Below are 20,284 nucleotides of genomic sequence, written 5' to 3'. Positions count from 1 at the left end.
GCCAGGTTCCTCTTGCCTCAGATGGAATCTCTTGCCTCCTCTCTCCCGCAGAGCAATATAGAAACTTACATATAAAATCCAAGTCCTGGGCTGCTACTGAGCACTGAGTTTCACTGGAAAACACCCCCACAGACACTTATTGTAATAAGTAGTAGTAGTTTAATTTACTCATCAAATTAGTCATAGTAGTTTACTCATTAAATTGCAGTGCATGTTATATTCTTATATACATATATGTTATTATTGTTAAGGTTAGGAGACTGTAAATTGTAGAATGGTTCATTAATCTGTCAGCATTGTAAACTGATAGGCATGCAGCTTATAGTTCTTAAGCTGGAAAGACAAATTATTGTGCCTTCTTGAGTAAGTATTTTTGTATCTTATTTTTCTAAAAAGCTTATTGTTCATAGCACGCATAAAGTAACAAAAGGAAGGACAAGGATCAAAGGGTCAAAAACTAAAACGATACAAAGAATCCAAGACGGACATCTGGAAATACCTAACACACCAGGCCTCAAGGACCAAAAACTAATTAAAACTGTGGACAGGAGAGCACCTGGCAACTGAAACCGGCCTGCAGGGACGCCAACCAGAACCAGGCCTGCAAACTCAGATCCAATAGAAAAACAACAAGTGACTATGGGAGGGAAACAGATAAGGGAATAAAAGTTACTGTTTTTGCTTACTGCGCTTGCACGCCCTGAGTGGAGTAGGGGCCTCCCCGGCCGCCCAGCATGCTGTTTTGATTATTTGCTTTTTATATAAATCTTCAATAAATTTTTATTACTATATTTCAGCTCAGTTTCATTTTACTTATAACACTTACGATCTCTGCTCTGAAGGCTGCAGGGACAATACCCAGATTGCACAGTTGGAGAGTCTGGGAAGTGTCCTGTATCACTTGGATCTTGCCGAAGTTTATCTGATTCACACTTGCATAGACAAGCGGTGCCTTTCCAGTGCACATCAAATGCATTTGCTGTTCCAGGAAGTAGGTAAGAGAGATTTAAGGGGAAACAAACAAACAAACAAACAAAAACAGGGAAAGTTAAGAAAGCTTAAACAGCTCAATTGCACTCAAGTAATTTCTTTAGGGACAGATATGACGCTCCAGCGAAAATGCTGGCCTTTTAGGCAAAAATTTGACACATTCCCCTCCAAATTAAAAAGATTAAAGTCCTGGAAACTTTCAAACTGTAAATTGTTGGCCCAAAGGTAAAAGCTTTGCAAAAAATCTGTAGTTAAAAACAATCTGAGAGTTAAAACAACTGGTTATTCTGGGGGGGGGAGAAACCCTGCTCTGTAAGGGAAGCAGCCTGATAGTTATGAGCAAGTGTGTTGTTAAAAGTCAGGCTCCCCTGCACAGCCTGCACTGCCCGCCCTTCCTGGTGACTGCTTTATGTGCACAACTGCAATGGCCCGGCTGGACATGGTTGGTGCCATCCAGGGGATCTGGCATCATCATTTCCATTTGTTTGGATGTAAGTTTTTAAATCCCTGCAACCACTTTTCAAACATCAGCCTTCCTTTCTGACACAGAAAGCTGAAGGTTCCCAGTAATCCTCTGACATCCTCTTTTGTGTTCAGAGAGGTGACATTTTAAAAGCGATGTTTCCAGTTACCAGTATTTTAAATGGAAGATTAATTAAATAAAATGATCCTCAATTTCAGCTTAGATGAACTACATGCTGAGGTTACCCCCTAGGAGGACTCCACTCTTGTTCTTTTCCAGCATAAACTGCTTATGCCGCCAGTGCCTTCTGTCCTTGTCCACACCGGCCATACACGACAAGTCCCTGCTTTCCCTGGAAGAATCCCTGTACACTTCACACCCCCCAGGATGAGCTGCACAAAGGCACACGCGCTCACCAGTGGGTGTCCTTCCTTCCCGAACACGGCGATGTCCGCCATGGTGGAATGAGCACCCACCGCCTGGACTTCAACTGTGATTGGGATCTCCAGCACCTCGTGACCCTGGATAATCCCACACGGCTTGGGGCAGGAGTACCACAGAGCAGCAGCCTCTTGGTGTCTCTAGAGGGACAGAATCAAGTGCAAATTCAGAGAGACCTTTGAGGAAACTTTAAACTCCTTAACATCTACCACACTGGCAACTCGCACATGTTTTTTAAAAATCCCCAAGAGAAAGCTGAAAGGCACAAAAAAAGATGCAAGGATTGTTGGGGTTTAGCATCCTCAGGGGGTCCAAAAGCTGCTGCATCCACAGACACCTGCTCCTGTGCTGGCAGCTTCCTTGCAGCAGCTTTTCACAACCTTCTAAGATCTCTCACAAGAAAACACCCCAAACACTAGAATATAAACTGCTTCCTGAAGAGGTTGAAATGCTTCCTGAAGTTGATATTCAGGCAGGTTCCTATTTAACTGCTTTCTAAAGTTTACATTCAGGTAGAATCCTGTCCTCAGCATACCTTTAAGTCTGAACAGAAACCAGCAAGGTCTTATTCAAATCCCATTTGTCCCTAATAAACCCTTCAATAATATTTGAGAGGAGGAGGTGGACAAGATGCCAAACCTGAGGAAGAACTCTGTAGCATCCCGGAAGGGGGCTAGGGTTCACAAGGGTCAGCTTCTGCTCGCAAGGCTCCTTTACAGAGCACTGTCCACTGTTGAGGCTGGAGTTGAGCAAACGCAGATCAGGAACGACACATCTGGGCAAAGAGATGACCCCGAGGGAATTAGAGATACGGAGAGAATGGAGAGCATTTACCCTCGCAGAGCATGGAATGGAGCATAAGACATTTCTCACTGTCCATCAGACATTTAATACCCTACAGAAATAAATCACCTTTCACGTCTTTCCACTCAAACACGTCTTGTCAAGGAGGGGCAAACCCTAAGACTCAGCACTGCAGAGGCTGCCAAGTGGTCGGGCAGAGCACGGGCCTTGACCCACAGCTGCCTCAGCCCCTCCTTTGCCCAAGGAGGCTTGCAAGGACTTCCCCAACAGGCCCGGCGAGCCGTGAGCTCTGGGGGAGCCTTCCCATTGAGGGTCAGTGCTCACCAAGGCTCAAGGAACACAAGACTCCAGTGTCTCCGTAAAAATGACTCCCTTCTTTCCCAGGGTGCTGTTGCCCTGCCAGAAAACTCATCCGTTTGCCCAGTGTTGAGGGCAAGAGCCACCACCTGCCCTACGGAGTGGGTGATCATCCTCCCAGTTTCCACAGCTCCCTTGCTGCTGCATCCCACAGGCCCCAGTTCTGTCCCCGTTGGCACTTGTTTTACAAAACTGCCGCCCAGGCACTGACTGGACGGCTCTGCCTGGGAGAGGGAACAGCACAAGGGAACTGCATCCCTGGCACTGACTGGACGGCTCTGCCTGGGAGAGGGAACAGCACCAGGGAACTGCATCCCTGGCACTGACTGGACGGCTCTGCCTGGGAGAGGGAACAGCACCAGGGAACTGCATCCCTCTTGCATTGAACTGACACCCACAGCAGCACCACAGGATGGAATTTGGCTGCACCAAGAACAATGTCTGGGTTAAGTCTGAGAATGTTAATGCTCAAAAGAGCCAGAGGGACGCAGGGAAACCTGAGCCCACCTGCCACATCATACTTTCCCCTGGTAAGATCTTGCCTTTCTATTGCCCTCACCACTCCTGCTGTGAGCCCCTTTCCCATTGCCATATGCCCTCGTTAACTGAGCCAGATCCCAGCTCTCAACAGGTTGTTCACTGTGTCCCAAACTAGTGCTGTAGTGTGGCTGGAACCCAACACAAGCCCACCTCTTGCAGGAAGAAGGAGAGGAGGACCTTGGGGAAGTTTTTACACCTCAAGCACCAACAACCAGGCCCATAAATAATGTCATTCCCATTCCCCGTAGAAAAAGGCTCAGGGCCATGCCTGGCAGTGAGTAGGGCTGCTTCTCACCACGGGCTGCTTTCCAAGCACTCCTGTTCTCCTATCTAGCTGGGAAGAACCAGTTTATTAAGCAAGACTTCTCCTGGAGGTGTAGCCAGCAAACCCCATGCAAGGCAGTGCTGGTGGCGGGCGCACGGGGAAGGACAAGTAGCTGCAAGGAAAGGGCTGGTACCTGGCTTTGAGGCGCAGAGCCAACACCGCCTTGCCAAAACCATCCACGTCCACCACCATATCGCAGTCATATTGTCTCACATCATTGGAACACAGAGTGACCTGGTGGAAGAGAAGAGCAGCAAATATTTCCCTTCTCCCAGAAGTTCATTAGCCATGTGTGGTCTCCTCTGGGTCTTGTTTCACAGTAAGGAAAGGGAGGATTTTGCCTTGATTCTTCTGCTGGCCCACGTGTAGACCACAGTCTCTGGGAGTAACACAAGCCTTCTGGCAATATTGAATTTGTCAAACACACCTTGCAGTTGTCAGGGCACAGGTGGCTAAATTAAAGCACTATATATAATCGTGGATAATGAGACTAAAGCTTCGAGTAACCCAGCTCCTACACCAGGGCAGATCTCTCCCTTGCACACACTGAGACCCGGCAGCACTAAGGCCCTCCCACACACCAGTGAGGCTTCAGCCCCACCTCCTGACCCATGTATGGCCAGACCCCTCCCATACCCTGATCTCCTGGAATCTCTGGGAGGAGATGGTTCCTGTGGTGGGTGTCATGGTAAATTCCTTTGGTTTCTCATGACATTGAGCCGGTGTGCCTTTTCCCCAGGATGGGTGAGCGTTGTCTTTCATTTGATCAAAGCTGGTAAGGCTGGGTTGTCCCAGGCCATCCTCAGGAATGCGAAGGTGGAAGGTGATGGGCACCACGGAGGTGTTGATCAGGCGGCACGACAAGGTGTGAGGAAAGCCTAGGAAAACGACACAAATGGCCATGTAGGCACCGAGCATCTCATGGTGTGAATATCCTCGTAGGATGAAACTGTGCTTGGAGTTTAGCTCTTTGTTATCTGAATGACAGCTCATTGAGTTGCTCAGCGAGCAATTAATCGACATTTGGACACTGACCCTGGGTTGCTGCCTTGGAAATGCCCACTCTTAGTCCTGCTAAGCACCACAAGTTTCTCTCTCTCTAACTGCCCCAAACCAGCGCCATCAATGATTTCTCACTGATGAGTGTGCATCCAGACTGCCCATTTACTCTGAAATTTCAAGCCATACAATTCCCTGTTAACATTGCCAACACTCCCACCATTTTCAAGATACGAAAGCACTGAGTTGTCACTGGGGAGAAGCTACAGCAAAAGAAAAGAGGAGGATGGAATGGGGAACTGGAACATGATGCAAAGCACCCCAATGCAGTTTCTTTAGGCAGGATCCTTAAGGGATCTCCTGGCTTGGGGCAACCAGACTGAGCACATACAACTCACAGCCCACTTCACTGGAGGCAAACTCAAGGCTTGCTCTGAGATCAGTGATCAGGAACCATGTCCTGCCTTATCCAACAAATGGGGACATCACAACCACACTGCACATTGGCTGTGATTGCTGCCCACAAGAGTTTACAGCACTTTAGCTCTGAGACTTGCTTCCCGGAACGGAAAGCCAGGGATACAGACACAACTGCTGGGGATGTCCTGCAGAGCCAGGACACCAGCCTGCAGCCTGCTCTGCAGTGGACACATGGCTTGGCTGGCCAGCTCTGTGGGGAGGAGATGTCTCCCAGGGCCTGCTTACCAAGTATCATTTGAACCCGAGTGAGGAGGAAAACCAACTGCAGGCACAGCAGGGAGCTCCTCCGTGCCCACCAACAGTGACCACTGCCCAGTTGCAGCAGTGACTCCAGCAGGGAGGCAGGAGGGGTACAAAAAGGACAAACACGGGTGTCCCAGTCCAGAATGAGACCACGGTCACCAGATGCAGACAACAGTCAGCAGCATAGTTAAAAGAAGCAAAGATACAACAGCTGCCTTCAGCTGAAGAGGTCTCAGGAATGAAATTAGAGGAAACAGGATGAATCTCATATAACACAACCATATTTGTGCCTGCTGCCTTTCTTCTTGTTTCATTTATTCAAAAGAAAACTAAGAAGGGGCTCAGCAGCGATACAGGGAAGGGAGGAAGCGGCTCAGGGAAGGGAACGAGTTTTTTTAAAAAGTCCATGAACTGCATGAAAACACAGAGGCATCCTGGGTGCAGAATGATAATGGCCCTTCAATCAACCCATGACTGATTTCACATTTAAACTGTAGATCATCTCAGCAGAAAGCCTTTTGTCAGCCTGAGATGGAGAACCAGAACCTGCATTTCAATGGTGACGCTCTGGATGTTCAGCCAAAAGCTCTCTCAGCAGAGATGGGGAAGAAAAAGAAGCCCACAGCTCTGAGGACAGAGGTGCCTGAGGCAGAGCTGTTGCTGGGGCATCTGACCTGGTCAGGCATAATGAGGTGCCATCACACCACTAATTAACATCCCACAGTAAAGGCACATGGTTTAAGCTCCCTTCTCCTGCAGTCCCATCCCCTGGGCCTTCCTGGGACAAGGACTTTTACGGCCATTCTGCTGGTAAGGACTGGGAAATTGGAGCAGAAGAGACTACACGGGACACCAGAAAATACTGACTTTCTATTCCTTTTGGTCCCTTTGGATGTCACGATAGCAAAATGCCATCAGCTGTTCTGGCGTTAACACCCTGCAGGCTGCCGTGGAAGGGCAGGAGGGACAGATGCTCTTCTGTTCCAGTGCTCCATTTTGGCAAGGCACAGATCCCTCCTGCTGTGTCCAAGCCCAGGGAACACTCACCAAAGGAGACGTCATTGAAGTCAAGGGCTCCTGTGCTGAAATGCAGGCTCAGTCCGGTGATGCAGCCCCTGCGAGGACGAGGACAGAAGAGGCAACGCTTGGTTAAAGGGAACTGCAAAGCCTTCGGCTGTCCTTCTGGCTCAGCTGGATAACAGCTGGTGGACTGTGGGTGTGGAACCAGCCCACCATCCTGTGCTCAGCACAACCTCCGTGTGCACAGGAGGCAGCCAAAGCAAAGTGGTCGGCAGCCCACAGCTGCTGGATGGGCCTTGGGGCACCACGGCAGGCAGGGCATACCCCCCAGGTGCTACTGGCCCCACGAAGGACCCTGTACACACACCCGGAGATGGCTCTGTGCCCTTGCCTTAGGAGAAAGACCGACTCACTGCTTTGCTCTTGCAAAGTAATAACCTTCTTGTTATGTTTTATCCATTTCCCCTATGTTACTGGTAAAATGGACTGCAGATTCCTCTTGTTTCTTTCACTGCCTTGATTCAGTGCCTCCCAGCAGCGGCCCAGACACAGCCACCTCCAAAGCTCCAGAGCGCCCAGCGTCAGCTTTCCCGCCTACACCACAGCAGCCCACCAGCCCGTGGTTCAGACCAGCTGGGACAAGCCCTCATGCTGCTGTGGTGCTGAGAAGGGAGCTTTGCCTCTCCCGTCATCACCCCTTCTCCCCTTTGCTGGGCGAGGATTATCTTTTGCAATGGCACCAGCCCATGGGGTGATGCCCAAGTCCTTGTGACAGTCCCTGCTGCAGAGCTCCCTGTCTCCCACACCAGCCCCTTCCTGCTGCAGAAAGGCGGTACCGGAGCACTCCCTGCACCGGAGCCGGGAGCAGAGCCTGTGCGTGTGCAGGAGCATGAGGGATGATGTGAGGCTGCTGCTGCCCCTGGGGCATGGAACATTAACAGAGGATTTAAAAACCACTTCTCCTGGCTGCAGAATCACCCAGGCTGGCCCATCTCCAAAGCCCTGGGGGCCTTGCTGGGCGTTCAGAGGGGACATCCCAGACGAGTAACTGCCCAAAGCTGATGCCTTCCCACTGCCTGCCACGGCCCAGGCGGAGGGAGGTCCCTGCAGGAAGGAGCCACTCCAGCTCCTGGGCACCTGCACTGGGCAGAAGGCATCCCCACACTAAGGGGATGCCAGCATCAGAGGCAAGACTAAGACCTCAGGCAACACCTTTTTTCTCTGCTCCACCACCAAATGAGGTAGGTGGGAGAGGATTACCCAAAGACAACTACAGACATGCCCACCAAGCTCCCAGAGCCCTCCTCACCTGATAGTCAAGGTCACAGGCTTAGGGGATGCAGTCACATTAAAATGAAATTCTTCATAGAACTCCCCCAGGGTGGTGGAACTGAAGGAGATCTGTATGGGCTGGAGGCCATTTGGTGGAATGATGCCCTGCTGGGGCAGAAAGGTGAAGCAGGAGCCGTGGGCTGTGGTTGAAGGGATGAGCTCAAAGGGAGCGTCAATAGCTCCTTTGTTAACCAGGAGTACCTGCAGCAGCAAGAAAGCAAAATGGAAATACGTGAGCAACCGTCTTTTCTTACAGAAGCCTGAGATGCTTACTAAGAAATGATTAACCCCGGAAAGGCAGAAGATGCCGTGAGCTGCTACGTGGCAGAAGGCAAAAAAGTACAACAGGACAAGTTCTGCCTTTGGGTTTTCATGCAAAGGGGGGATAACTTCACATAACTAGAGTCACTGGGGGGCTATCCCAGGGACACAGAGCGGTCCACTCCCGGTCAGCATCGCCAAGTTCGTTCAGACCTGGCCTTAGGAGCAACATGGGGCAGTTGCAACCATGTAGTGAAACCCTACAGAGCTGCTGCTGCTGCTGCTCCAGGGTTGCCCGACCCTGCCAAGGCTTCCATGGCAGCCAACCATTTTATTGTGTGTAAAAGACACCTCAGAATGGTGCTATCACCAACTTCAGAAACTCTCCCCAGCTCTGTTAGGGTAGATAATTTGGGGTTATTGTATTTTTTCTTTAATCTGATAGTTTCTTAGCCCTTGCTCAGCGAGACATGTCAAGAAAGGATGAGTGTGAGGTGCACAGCAGCTCCACCTATTCTAAAGAGTTGCTCTCTCACAGCTCTACACAGCCATAGGAAACCCTGGCATTGCCATGGACTTATCCATCTGCTTTGGAATTCTTTCCCTAATTGTTAGCCTGGCAAAACCTGTCACAACAGTTGAGGCAAGAGCAGAGGGATGTCCCTCATTTTGTAGCTTTGCGGCCGCTGTTGAAAACATTCCCGTATTCAACCTCTGCCTTGAAACTTGAAAACCACTCTCCTCTCGTGTGTTACCTGTGGTACAAGCTGCACTTAGGGATCCCATGCTGAGCTGAGGTTTACCTGCAGTGTAGCTGCTTAGGACAGCATTAACAGTATCATCTACTCATTCACCCTTTCTCATGTAATGACAGTAGTAAATTGATAATGAGAAACAATAAAGTATCAACATCAAAAATGCAGAGAGAGCACAATCTTTTGGTAAGAAGACAACTCAGTGTGTCCTTCCCTTCCACGGCAAAGCTTTTGAAAGTGTCTGGCATGATGTAGTGCCTCATTTTCTACTTTTTTCAGTTGCTCTCTCTTGCAGTGGACTCTTGCAACCAGTTTGTTCCAGCTGCTCTTGGACAGCCTCAGCACAAAGGTGCCTTGAGTCTGAGGCTGGAACAGAAGCCTCTGAACACTTCAGCTTTTTGACTCAGTGTTGCTTTCATGTGTTGAGGGGGTCTTTTGCAAAAAACATCCCAGCTGATCTCCAAGCGAGGTTGCCAAAAAGCAGGAACTGGGACTTCATGGACAACAGACAACACCTTTCAGACCCCATAAAAGGGTCCAGATTCTGTGAAACCCCCAGAGTTGACTAGCATGTCAAATATTCCCTGCTCACAATTGCCCAAGTTGCCAGAAATTCCACTGGTCCACCACGCTCTCTGCTGCCCCAGGAGCCATCAGGATCCACCCCAGCCCCTGCTGCTCACCTCATAGCTGTAGGTTTCTCCAACAAAAAGTTGCCCCATGTTGATTTCCTCAAAGTTGAGTTGGAGGCAGGGCCCGAGGCCTTCCCCTGTGAGCTGCAGGGGCAGCCTGCTCTCACGGCCTGGGGAGAGATTTCCGTTTCAGTACAGTTATTCTTACTCCCTTATCCTGCTTTTTCCAGGCTGCCTCAGTGCTAGTTTCTGACTCCGAAATGGGTGAGACCAGCTCCTGATGCTCCAGGGGAAGAGATGGACCCTTCTCTTCCCTCAGGAGATACGCCTTGGGGCTGGCTTCCGATTTCTAACCCACCCCTTGGGTTTGTTTCCCATTTAGCCACCAGTTTGCACCCTGAAAAAGCAATGCCGAGTTTAAAACATGATTTCTGTAGTGATAGGACAAGGAGTAATGGGTACAAATTGGGAGAGAGGAAATTTAGGTTAGATGTACAAAAGAAATTCTTCCCTATCAGGGTGGTGAGACCCTGGCACAGGTTGCCCAGGGAGGCTGTGGCTGCCCCATCCCTGGCAGTGTCCAAGGCCAGGTTGGACGGGGCTCTGAGCAACCTGGGCTAGCAGAAGGTGTCCTGCCTGTGGCAGGGAGGTTTGGGACTAGATGATCTTTAAGGGCCATTCCAACCCCTTAGCAATTCTATGATTTCCTTCCCATGCACTTGGAGGAGCTTTGAAATCCATTCAGTGAAGGGACAAAGCTCACAAAGAGCTGGGCATTGCTGCCTGGATCTAACTAGGTTGGGGTGCAGTGGCCCAACAGCACAGGACTTGACAAAATCTTCTGCTGCTTTCTGACACTCAGCATCATGTTCACAGAATGTCCCCCTGTGTTTGGTGACTGTCTTGGAACATGATTCTCATCTGACCATGTCAACAAACAGAGATGCACAGTTTCACATGATGCAGGACATCACAAGGAATGCCTTGGGAGCAATCCGTGCTTTCCTTCCACAGCTCTAACAATGGCTGTTGGTGGGCAGGAAGAGAGTTAGCATGAGCCCTGTGTAATTACTGTAGATGGCATTTGTTGAGTAAACCCTGCACAATTACTGTCTAAATAAAAAGCTGTTTCATGATATTTGTATCCATCAGCTTGGAGCAGGAAGGAAGGCAACAGAGTGGCTGGGTTAGGGATTGCAGCACCCTGCAGAACAGGAACCTGGCTGCTGGAGGACCACGGGCCTCCCAGCTCTTTCTCGTAGATGGGCAAACCCAGAGTATTCCCTGGATGGAACCCTGACAGCCATCTGCCACTTAAAGGTGAAAACCACTAAGCAGCACCGTGCAGAGACAGAGAGGAGGGATAGGGGAACCTGAACCATGCTGTGCTCTGCGAGTGTTCCCTTCCCTATGTGTGCACAACAGAGCCCACACACAAGGAGAGAAGCAGGTGCTGGCCAGGGGTGGTCCTTCTGCCGACAGCCTGGGCTCAGCAGGGCTCAGCCACCTCTGGTCTGATGTTGTCTGGGCAGTGGGAGGTGACCTGGGCTCAGGGAGCACATTTCTACCTCAGCTCCTACCGCCTGCCAATGGATCCATGTAATGAGGACCCATCCTGGAGGTCAGTGGTCTAGAGGGGCTTAGTGCCTGTTCCCTAAAGCTGCTCTGCTGTGCAGCTCTTTGGCATTTGAGCAAATGCTGGCAAACCCATGGCATGAAAGCTTATCCATGCACTGCTTGGATTGTTCTGGGATCAGTGTCCTGAGCCCTGGCCTTGCATGGGAGACTACCTGGAAGCCACAGTGCACATGAGCCAGCACTGCCCTGCTGACCGTGGACCCTTGCCAGCACTTACACGGGAGCCCAGTGGGTCGCAAGAGTATTTGCACCTCCCCCTCCCTGTGGGTGAGAGAAAGAGGAGAAGGAGCCGTACCTGAGATGGCACAGTAGGCCACTCTTCCATAGGCTTGGGCTTTGCGGGGTTTAAACAACACCTTGATTTCTGCTGAACTGTGCGAACCAACCTCTCCCTCCTAAAACAGAAAGAGGCAGCAAACCATTTAAATTCCAGTATCAGACTTCTTCTTTTCAACCTGTAAGCCTTTACTTAGAGTAAGAAGTGAACAACACAAGGAACCTGAGGAAACTGAGGAAAGCTCTTGGCTTTAGTAGGGGCTATAGGAATAACCAAGAAGAGAGCATGATCCCCTTCCTTGGAAAGAAAAAACTTAGTTTAACTTGTTTTAAAAGAAAGTAGAGGCTGGGATTATTGTAGGGTTTACTGCAAGATGAGGAGGGCTTTTGCACCGCACAGACAGCAGGGATTCTTCATCTCACACTGTGCCAGTACTCATAATCAGGGCTCTGGTTGATGGAAGGACATGGGGGTTTGCTTGCATTAACAGAAGAAGATTTTCTGTCTCTGTGTGCAATAGAACTCCAAAAGTCCATTTCAAGGTCTTGTGTCCAGGCTCCCAGATGATACTGGAAGGGAGACTCAAACATGCTCTAAGTCCTGGTTACAGGAAGGGATTGGCATTTCCATGACCTTGGGCTGAATTTGGCCTCCTTTTCACTTCAGGTCAATCTGTGAACTGACAATGCTTCAACACCTCTGGTAAACCCCACACATCCCATGTAAGCTGGGCCCCTTCCTGCAGTAACCAATCCCTCTGAACACCACAAGGACACGCACCAAGGTCCCTTGACGTCGAGCCCTTGCAGCAGAGCTCAGCTTTAGGCAGGTTCCTGCTGCCTACCAGGAGCCCACAGGGAAGCAATGCTTTTTGCAACAATCTCTCCAGCCTCACCAGAAACCCGATGTCTTCCCTCTGGGCACATCAAGCCAGCTGAGGTGGGGAGGAGGAGGAGGTTCTCAGTTATCACTTACCAAGGGCTCAATGGTGAAAACGTCGTCTGAGAACAACAAGGGGTCTGCTTGAATCTTTGCTGTCTCATTCTCGAGCTTGCGATAGTAAAGGTGAACCTCCTCATAGCGTTCCATCATCAAATCCTTCGCTATGTCCTGGGGTGGCCGGGACAGTTTGTGAGACAGCCTGCAGCCACAGGGAGAAACAAATGCAGCAGGTCATTTAATAAGCCACTTCTTTGCAGTGTAAGTGCAGAAGCAGCAAAGCGCTCGGGGAGGAGCAGCAGCAGCTCCCAGCAAGGGGCTGAGCCTGAGCCATGCCGTCCCAAAGGGCTCAGAGGATCACTTGTTGTTCGCTTGCAGGGCAGGTGGTTTTCCTCCACACTTATAAGCTCAGGAGAGGTTTTGAAAACCAGCAGCCCTCAGGAGAACCTCCTGACTCAAAGCCACTGCCAAAACTGAGGGACAACCCACCAGTGACCCCAACTGACTCGTCCCACCACAGAGCTGTGTGGGGGAGTCAGATACAGATCAAGGAGCCCCCCACTGCCTGCAGGGCTTCCCTGGGAAGGGGAGAAGAAGCTGGCTGTCAGCTGCAGGTTACCAGCAGCACTCTTTGCTTCTTCCCCTTTGGACCTGCAGGGACAAGCTAACCCTGTCTGCCCTGTTCCCTACACTGCCTTCCCCCAGAGCATCCCAGAGCACTTTCAAAGCCAGTTGATGAATTCAGGCGTGGCATCTCTTCAGTGACATTAAATTTGTTACATGCATGAAAACAGAGGCCCTGAGAGGGGACCATCTAGCCTTGAACTACCTTCCTTTTTTCCTCCTTTTGACCTTCTCTGCAGACCTTTGGCACACTTAATCTCTCCATTACTTGGTAGCTGCAGCAGAAATCATTCTAGTGCTTTAAGATCACAAGAACAAAGGAAGGAACAGTTGCTTCCAAGGTCACTGACATTGTTCAAGGTGGAGGCCACAGCACTTCAGAATGGAGGACATGGCCACACGATCCTCCCATGCTGCTGGTTGGTCCCCCTGTCTCTGGGCAAACTGCACCTCTCTGGAACTGACAACTGAACAACCAGTAACTTTGTCGCTTCTTACTGTGAGCTGTGACTGCCCTGCAAACTTTGCAGGAACACCTACTTGTTCCTGATACCCTCAACCACTCAAAAGCACAAGCACACCCTGAGGCCATATGTCAGTTTTACCCTCGGGCAGTGTATGTCGCTGCATCTTTCAGACCAACCTGATCTTCTGGTGATACTCCTCTCCCTCAGTAGCAAAAGCCTTCCACTGGAATTGGGCTGTGATGTCACTTCTGTTGTGGATGACCATGGTTTTGTGGCTTGACAGTGTGAGATAAGTCTTGTCAAATTTCAAAGAATAGTTGCCAAGCCCAATGTTGAGGTCCACAGATTCTCCAACAAGTCTGGTGCGGGTATCTTGACCTGGAACAAAGCAAAGAGGAATCTTTGCTCAGCTCACAGCTGATGGAATTACAAGGAACAGAGCAAACCACAGGAAATGGAAGAAAGTGATCAGCTTTTAGCTGGGTAAGTAATTTTAGCTGGGTCAGTACATTGATCAAATTCTAACAGCTCCATGTGTACAGTGTGAGCATATCCTGGACACCACCTTAAGCATCTTATTTCTGGGTGTGTTTGTAGAGATTTGCCCCGAGGTGACAATATTTACAGTGAGATTTGTCAGGTGTGCTCAGGTGCCCACTCAGATCACAGGTAATTCTGCACCAAATTCCTTCAGGTGACTCTAAGGAGCCCCACTCAGTCACAGCCCAGGCTCTCCTGAAGGCACCCCACGAGACTCCTGCCTCTCCCAGTCCCTTGCTGCTGACAAGCAAAGATTCTTGGGGGCAGGTGTGAAGAAAGGGAGGTCCAGGGGAGCAAGGGGAGTGAAGCCCACGGCAGAAGGGGGCAAAGGTGAGGAAACAAGACACAATGCTCTACAACATTCACTATGACAAACCACTAGAAAATCAACACCATGAAAACCGTCATCCCCTACCTGTCCAAAGCCATGGCCACATCAGTCTAGAAATATATGATATCATTCTGATCTCAAACACCAAGCTGAAGCATTTGAAATGAAAGAAAGAAGGGCAGAGAGAAAGACTGAAAGTACAGAGCAGCTTTTATACAAAGACTGAATGGGGTTCCTCAAACTAGAAATCAAATGGGGGACAGATGAAAGAGGTTTGGAGAGCATGAATGGCCTGGGAAATAGGAATAAGGAAAAATTTGTCATGATTTGTCATCAAACAGGAACCTGAGGGCCTGAAAATGTTCTTAGACAGAAATTACATGTATAGGAGAACATAAAAAAAGGGTCTGTGGCAAGATAACAGAGAAGCAGCTTAGGGGACAGAGGTGAGCAAGAGACACACTGCATTGGAGTTGGATGGAAACCTCGCACGTCACAGACAGCACTGTCCAGGAATACAACTTGAGCCCTGCACATCCACACTGCAATGGAGAATCATGGTTCCTCCTTCCCCACTCAGCAACTCCCAGCAAAACAGGCTTCCAAAAATCTCATCCCTGTTTGAGGGCATCCACTTTATCAACCCCCTAAACACTAACTAGTTTTCCCTTTTCTTTGCAGTAAAGCTGGGGCAGGGCGATACTGCTGGAGGGGCAATTCAGGTGGCTGGGACAGTGGGGAGGGCTGGTAGAGGACTTGCGGGGGCGGTGCTGGTTGGAGAACACCATGCTGACATCAGGGTCCCCCCAGGGATGGACTAGCACACAGCAACACAGCACATGCAGAACAGGGACAGACTCAGCCTTGGCCTCTTCTTTGCTCACTTCTGAGCACTGAAACACTCGGAGGCTTTGAAAGGAATAGTTCTACAAGTAGTTTGCAGAGCAAGTCTAACGATATTTGGCTTAGAAAGGGCTCTGCTATTTTGAAGGATGCAGAGTGAATGCACCATGCAGTGCCCACCACTCACCTCTGTCACAGTGCACCACCAGGGGTGTGGAATGATCCCCGGTCTCCAGTGGGTAATATTCCACTGTCACTTGCATGGTTTCACCAACATTGAGGGTTCCCGTGGCTGGACTGACAGTGAAAGGGCTGCAAGACCAAGAGAGAGATCAGGACTTGTGGGGGAGGTTTGGGGATGATATTTGCAGTCTAGTTCACTTCAGCTGACTTGTGCAAGCAAGGAGCAAAGCAACCCACAGTCAGCAGAATAAAGAACATACAGCATCAGCAACAGCTACTGACTTTCTTCTGAGGAGATCCAGCCGTCAGAAGATCCTGTAGGATAAAATGAACTCATCTCCCCCATACTCTGCAATGAGGCTCAAGGGTCCAACTGCCAGCAATCCCATCTCTAATGGTTTGGGAGGAGCACAGAGAGGGTTAAGAGCTATTTGCATGCCCAACTTGACACTGACTGCCTCAGGAAGGTCTCTTCTCCCGGTCCCCTATAAACCTCATTCAAGAGATGCAAATGGCAGGGCACTACCTATCCTGTGAGATTACAGCTAGGAATCAACAGGGAGAATAAAGAAGCCCTTGAAGACCAAAGAATAATGAGTTTAATTTGCAGTGTGGTTGTGTGGGGTTGTTTTTCACCTTGTCAACACCCTGTTTTAGCCTAAGAAAGGGCATGTTTTTTCAGCATTTCAGTGAAAGCTGCCGAAAGAAAAGGAGCAATCAAAACTCTGAGCGCAACTGCAACTTAGAGCAATACAGTGACACAGAAACAATACCCAAAAGGAGGGTCCCGTTTACAGCCTGGAGGATTCAATCCCAGCTAAATGAAGTGCCATTAACAGCAGCACACCAAGGGAGCTGAACGAGAGGTTTCTGTGTATTTCACCAGCGATGCAGTCTGGGATTCTGGAGTGTCATCCAGGCTGGTAACTCTTTGCTTGGCCCACCAGTGAAATAAGGGAAATAATTAGGCAAATATGTTGGTGTAGTTTGAATTTAACAGGAGCAATTAGGGTTTGTCACCAGGTAAACAGCGCTTGCCTGACAGACACAAAAATCAGTGCGTCAGTGCTTTGGGATAGCTCAGGTGAAAGGTGCTTCTGCCCGGTGGCTGCTGGGCTTTGTGCTCTTTGTGCAGCCCCACAGAGAAAACAAGAGTTTAGTGCTTTGTTGATGGTTAATTTGTCACCTTAACAACATTTCCTGGGGAATCTGATGATAATTAGAGAATGCAACACACACTCAAAAAATAAAGAGAACAACTGGAGCCATGTGCAAGCTGAACTTTGTTGCTGTCAGTGGTGACAGCTGATGGAATTGCTGCCATTTCTGCTCCTTAATGAGCTATTGCTGCAATTAGAGGACTGACCTGGGCCCATTACCACCAGTGAGAACATCACTAGTGGCTAATGGAGAAGCCTTGGGCCAGCAATGTTTTTGTGCAGGGCCTAAGACTTTGGAGAGAGAGGAGGAAAGACAAGGCCCCACCAGCCCGAGAGCTGAATTGCTCTCTGTGCTCCTGCATCTGCCCCAATGGGGACACCAGGATGGCTGCAGGGTTCTGCTGGGGCTTGGGGGTTCACTGCCTGAGGTGGGAGAGGCACAGATTTTTTTTCCCCGTTCTTTTGCCAGAAATTTTGCCAGAACAGAGAAACTATTAGTTGAGGGGAATCCCTGGCAACTCTTCAGCGCTACCTTCCCTCCTGTTCCCTGCCTGCTCCCGCCCCATGTCTATATACTCCTGCCCTCAGATTACTGGATGAGGAACAACACTCCTGGTGCTGACTTCAGGGGGTGCCTGAGAAAGAAGGTGTCTTCCTATTTTCAAATTATGAGAAGAGGATCCAGCCAAGTTCAGGACTAAGAACTCGAGTGCAAATCAGCCCTTGCATCTGCTACATTTTCACATATTCCCCAAATTGCTCCTGTTTCTTATACACCTGTGCAGGCAGATGGTAGATCAACAGGCATGAGAGGACGTTTAAGAAAGTTCCCAAGGAAGAATGAATGATAGTTGACAAAAATTTAGCACAGAACAAAAAAAATTAAAAGAAAGTGGAAACACGAAGGACTTCAGAGTATTTTAAAAGAAATCTGAATGAAATCTGCTTGCAAATTTATACTGGCTTTCAAAGGTTCTTTGTTGTGGTAGTTTTGCAATATATAAAAGGATGCATAAATTCTAATGTTGTTTAAATGAACGTGCTTACAAAATGGCTTTGTAACTCTTTGTGCAAATTCACCCTTCTTGTTCCCAAGGTTCCTCAGTCTTATCTATACCTTTGGAATGCCTGAGAGATAAATGAGAGCTTATCTATTGGTTGTTAACCCCGTATTGAAATTGGTTGTTTGTAAGACCTCCTGTACTCCCAGTGGTCACTTTGTAATTCCCCCAAGAGCTATTTAAGTCACTACCCAGATCAATAAACTCTCTTTGCCTCTCTCCCTGCTGCTGCTGTCCTGTGGTCTCTGCAGGGGCCATGGAGACACCACGTGGTGGGGGGGAGGGGGAGTGCACACTCCCCTCCAGAACTAGAAGTAAAAAGGAAAAGCCTCTGGCTTGGAGTTCCCCTCCCTATCAACCTTCAACCATCGCAGTTCTTCATGAAACAGAAGAGACAACTGATGCCCTCAGCTGACAAGGGAACTCAGATCAGCTTTGACTAACAGGAACAGCACAGGCTGTTCACAGCACAGCTCATGTTGGGCATCTGATGAGGGGCCCCCTGATATGCCACACGCTTGTGGCCTCCTGGAGAACGGGTTTATTTGGCTGACAGTGGTAGGCAGCCATTTCAGAAGGTGGTGGTGCACAGGAGGGTGCAGACCAACTACTAACGTGTTCCAGTCGTCCCTAGGAGAGCTGGGAGAGACAAAGCTCAGGGGTTGCATCCTGCTTAGAACACAAGACGCAACAGCAGAACCCACACGCCCTGCCCATTTCTAGCTGTGGCTGCAGTGCAGCAGCTCAGATGCTCTGGTTCCTTTGGGATATTCTTTCCCAACTCTGCCATCACCCAAAGGTGTTTTGCACTAGGACAGATAAGCTGCTTTACCTCTCGGTGCTGAGGCTGTAATGGGCTTCCAGGTTACCAATGTTGTGAACCAGCAGAGTCTTCTGGGTGCTGTAGTTGACTGGACACTCCGAGAAGTCCAACTGGTCAGGGAAGTCCAAGACTGGGTGGGCACCAATGGCCCGGATTGGCACAGTGAGCATTTCCTTTTCGGTGGTGCAGACAAGCTGGTGGGAATAATCCTGCAGGAAAAGATCCTGGCACAGCAGAGGGTGTCGAGTGTCATCCCCATGGCAGAAGAAAAAGTGTTGTTTTCTGTGACCCTTTGTGGGCAAGAATTTACCTCTTCCACCCCAAAAATGACCACTAATTCATACTAATAAAGGCTGGAGAATAGAGCATGTGAAAAAGCATCATTTTTGCTGCATTCCAGTGGGAAAGAAGAAGGTTCTGTGGATCTTTTTGTTCCTCTATATTTTCCATAATTAAACCTCTTCCACTGAGCCAAGAGATGGCTCAACATCAACACCCCTCCCTGTCATTTCCCTACTCTTCCCCTGTCATTTCCCCACTCTTCCCTCGTGAACATTCAAGAATAGGCATGGAGGGAAAGCAAAGCCCTCTAGGCCCAGCTGCAGGGACTGGCAGCACCACGCCGTGCCAAGGTGTTGAACCAGCTGCAGGCTGCCTGCCCCCAGCCCAGAGCCGACCCCACAGCCCAGCGTGGGCTGTAACCAGTGTGCAGCAAATGCCCTGGCTTTAGAGACAATGTTCCTCCAAATTCACCTTGCTTCCCTCAGGCGTGAAAAGGATGTTTATTGTACAAAATGATCCTGGTGGCACCTGATGACACACACCATCGGGGCTGACCAACTTGAAGTAAGGTGAGCTGTCCATGGTGACCGTCACCAGCTGAGTAACCTGCAGGGAAGACACAAAACGGTGATTTTGCCACTTGTGGAAACAGGAGGAGACCTGGTGACAGCTTTCCTTGACCACTTTTCCAAAGACTTTTAGTCTGGAGGTACAAGCACAGGATACATAAGGGTGAACTTGAATCCCTTCTACCTGGGCAAAGCAGTTCGGCCAGAGGCATCAGGGGAATGCCTGCTGGAAAGGAAGGTCAAGCACCAGCAGTATGCAGATAGAACACCTGAACCAAGTCATTCTCATTTTCAACAAGCCTAGAGAATCTGCTTGTTTCTGCCTGCACACAGCCATGCAGCCCTGTTCTAGAGGGAGAATGGGCTACCTGAAGGCAAACTGGCACATTATCCTGGGGGAAGGAAGAATTTCCCTTCTAACAGGTTGAGTTGGAGTGGGGAAGTCCAGCTGTGGGGAGAAAGTCCTAGGGGCACACCAGCAAGAGGAGGTCAGACACTTGGCCTTACTGGGAAAGTGAAGAGCAAAAGGAGGAACACAGCAAGAAAAAGAGACAAGCTCCGACACAATGAGATGGCAAAGAGAATTTAAATGGACTGTAAATTAAAAAGGAAGAAGCACAAGACACTGCCAGGAAAGGCTGGTGCAGAAGATGAGGGCAATCAGCTTGCCAGAGTGATGGAAAGCCAGATGGCCCTGTAGGCTGTGCCTATCAACTCTGGGCTTCAGAGTATTTTCTGTCTGGAGAAACACAACCAGCACCAACTGACACTGTGGTTTCATTATTAAAAACCAATCTCAGTTCTCCAGGGGCTCTTCCTGCCTGGTGATTGTGGCCAAGCAGCTGCCAGTGCAGGCAAGCCAGACTGTTGGGCATTCCTGCAACCACCCTGCTGCGAGTTCTGCC

At 49.6% G+C, this 20,284-nt stretch overlaps 1 protein-coding gene across 1 annotated transcript; it reads right to left on the bottom strand.

Moving 5' to 3' along the window:
• Window positions 1-1,869: 1,869 nt before the first annotated feature.
• Window positions 1,870-19,416, bottom strand: LOC126652255 (hydrocephalus-inducing protein-like; the record flags this gene model as incomplete). The annotated part of the gene is made up of 13 exons (XM_050338933.1): window positions 1,870-2,034; window positions 2,534-2,669; window positions 4,054-4,154; window positions 4,557-4,798; window positions 6,690-6,757; window positions 7,972-8,195; window positions 9,694-9,812; window positions 11,576-11,675; window positions 12,533-12,698; window positions 13,764-13,965; window positions 15,489-15,613; window positions 18,538-18,737; window positions 19,282-19,416. Coding segments are annotated over 13 exons (1,983 nt in total), but the record flags the coding sequence as incomplete, so codon positions are not given.
• Between the last annotated feature and the right edge of the window lie 868 nt (window positions 19,417-20,284).

This window comes from Myiozetetes cayanensis, unplaced genomic scaffold (assembly GCF_022539395.1).
Source record: "Myiozetetes cayanensis isolate MyiCay16 unplaced genomic scaffold, myiCay2020 scf726, whole genome shotgun sequence".
Classification (NCBI taxonomy): Eukaryota; Metazoa; Chordata; class Aves; order Passeriformes; family Tyrannidae; genus Myiozetetes; species Myiozetetes cayanensis.
The sequence above is the reverse complement of the archived record's forward strand: the minus strand, read 5'-3'. Positions and strand labels throughout refer to the sequence as shown.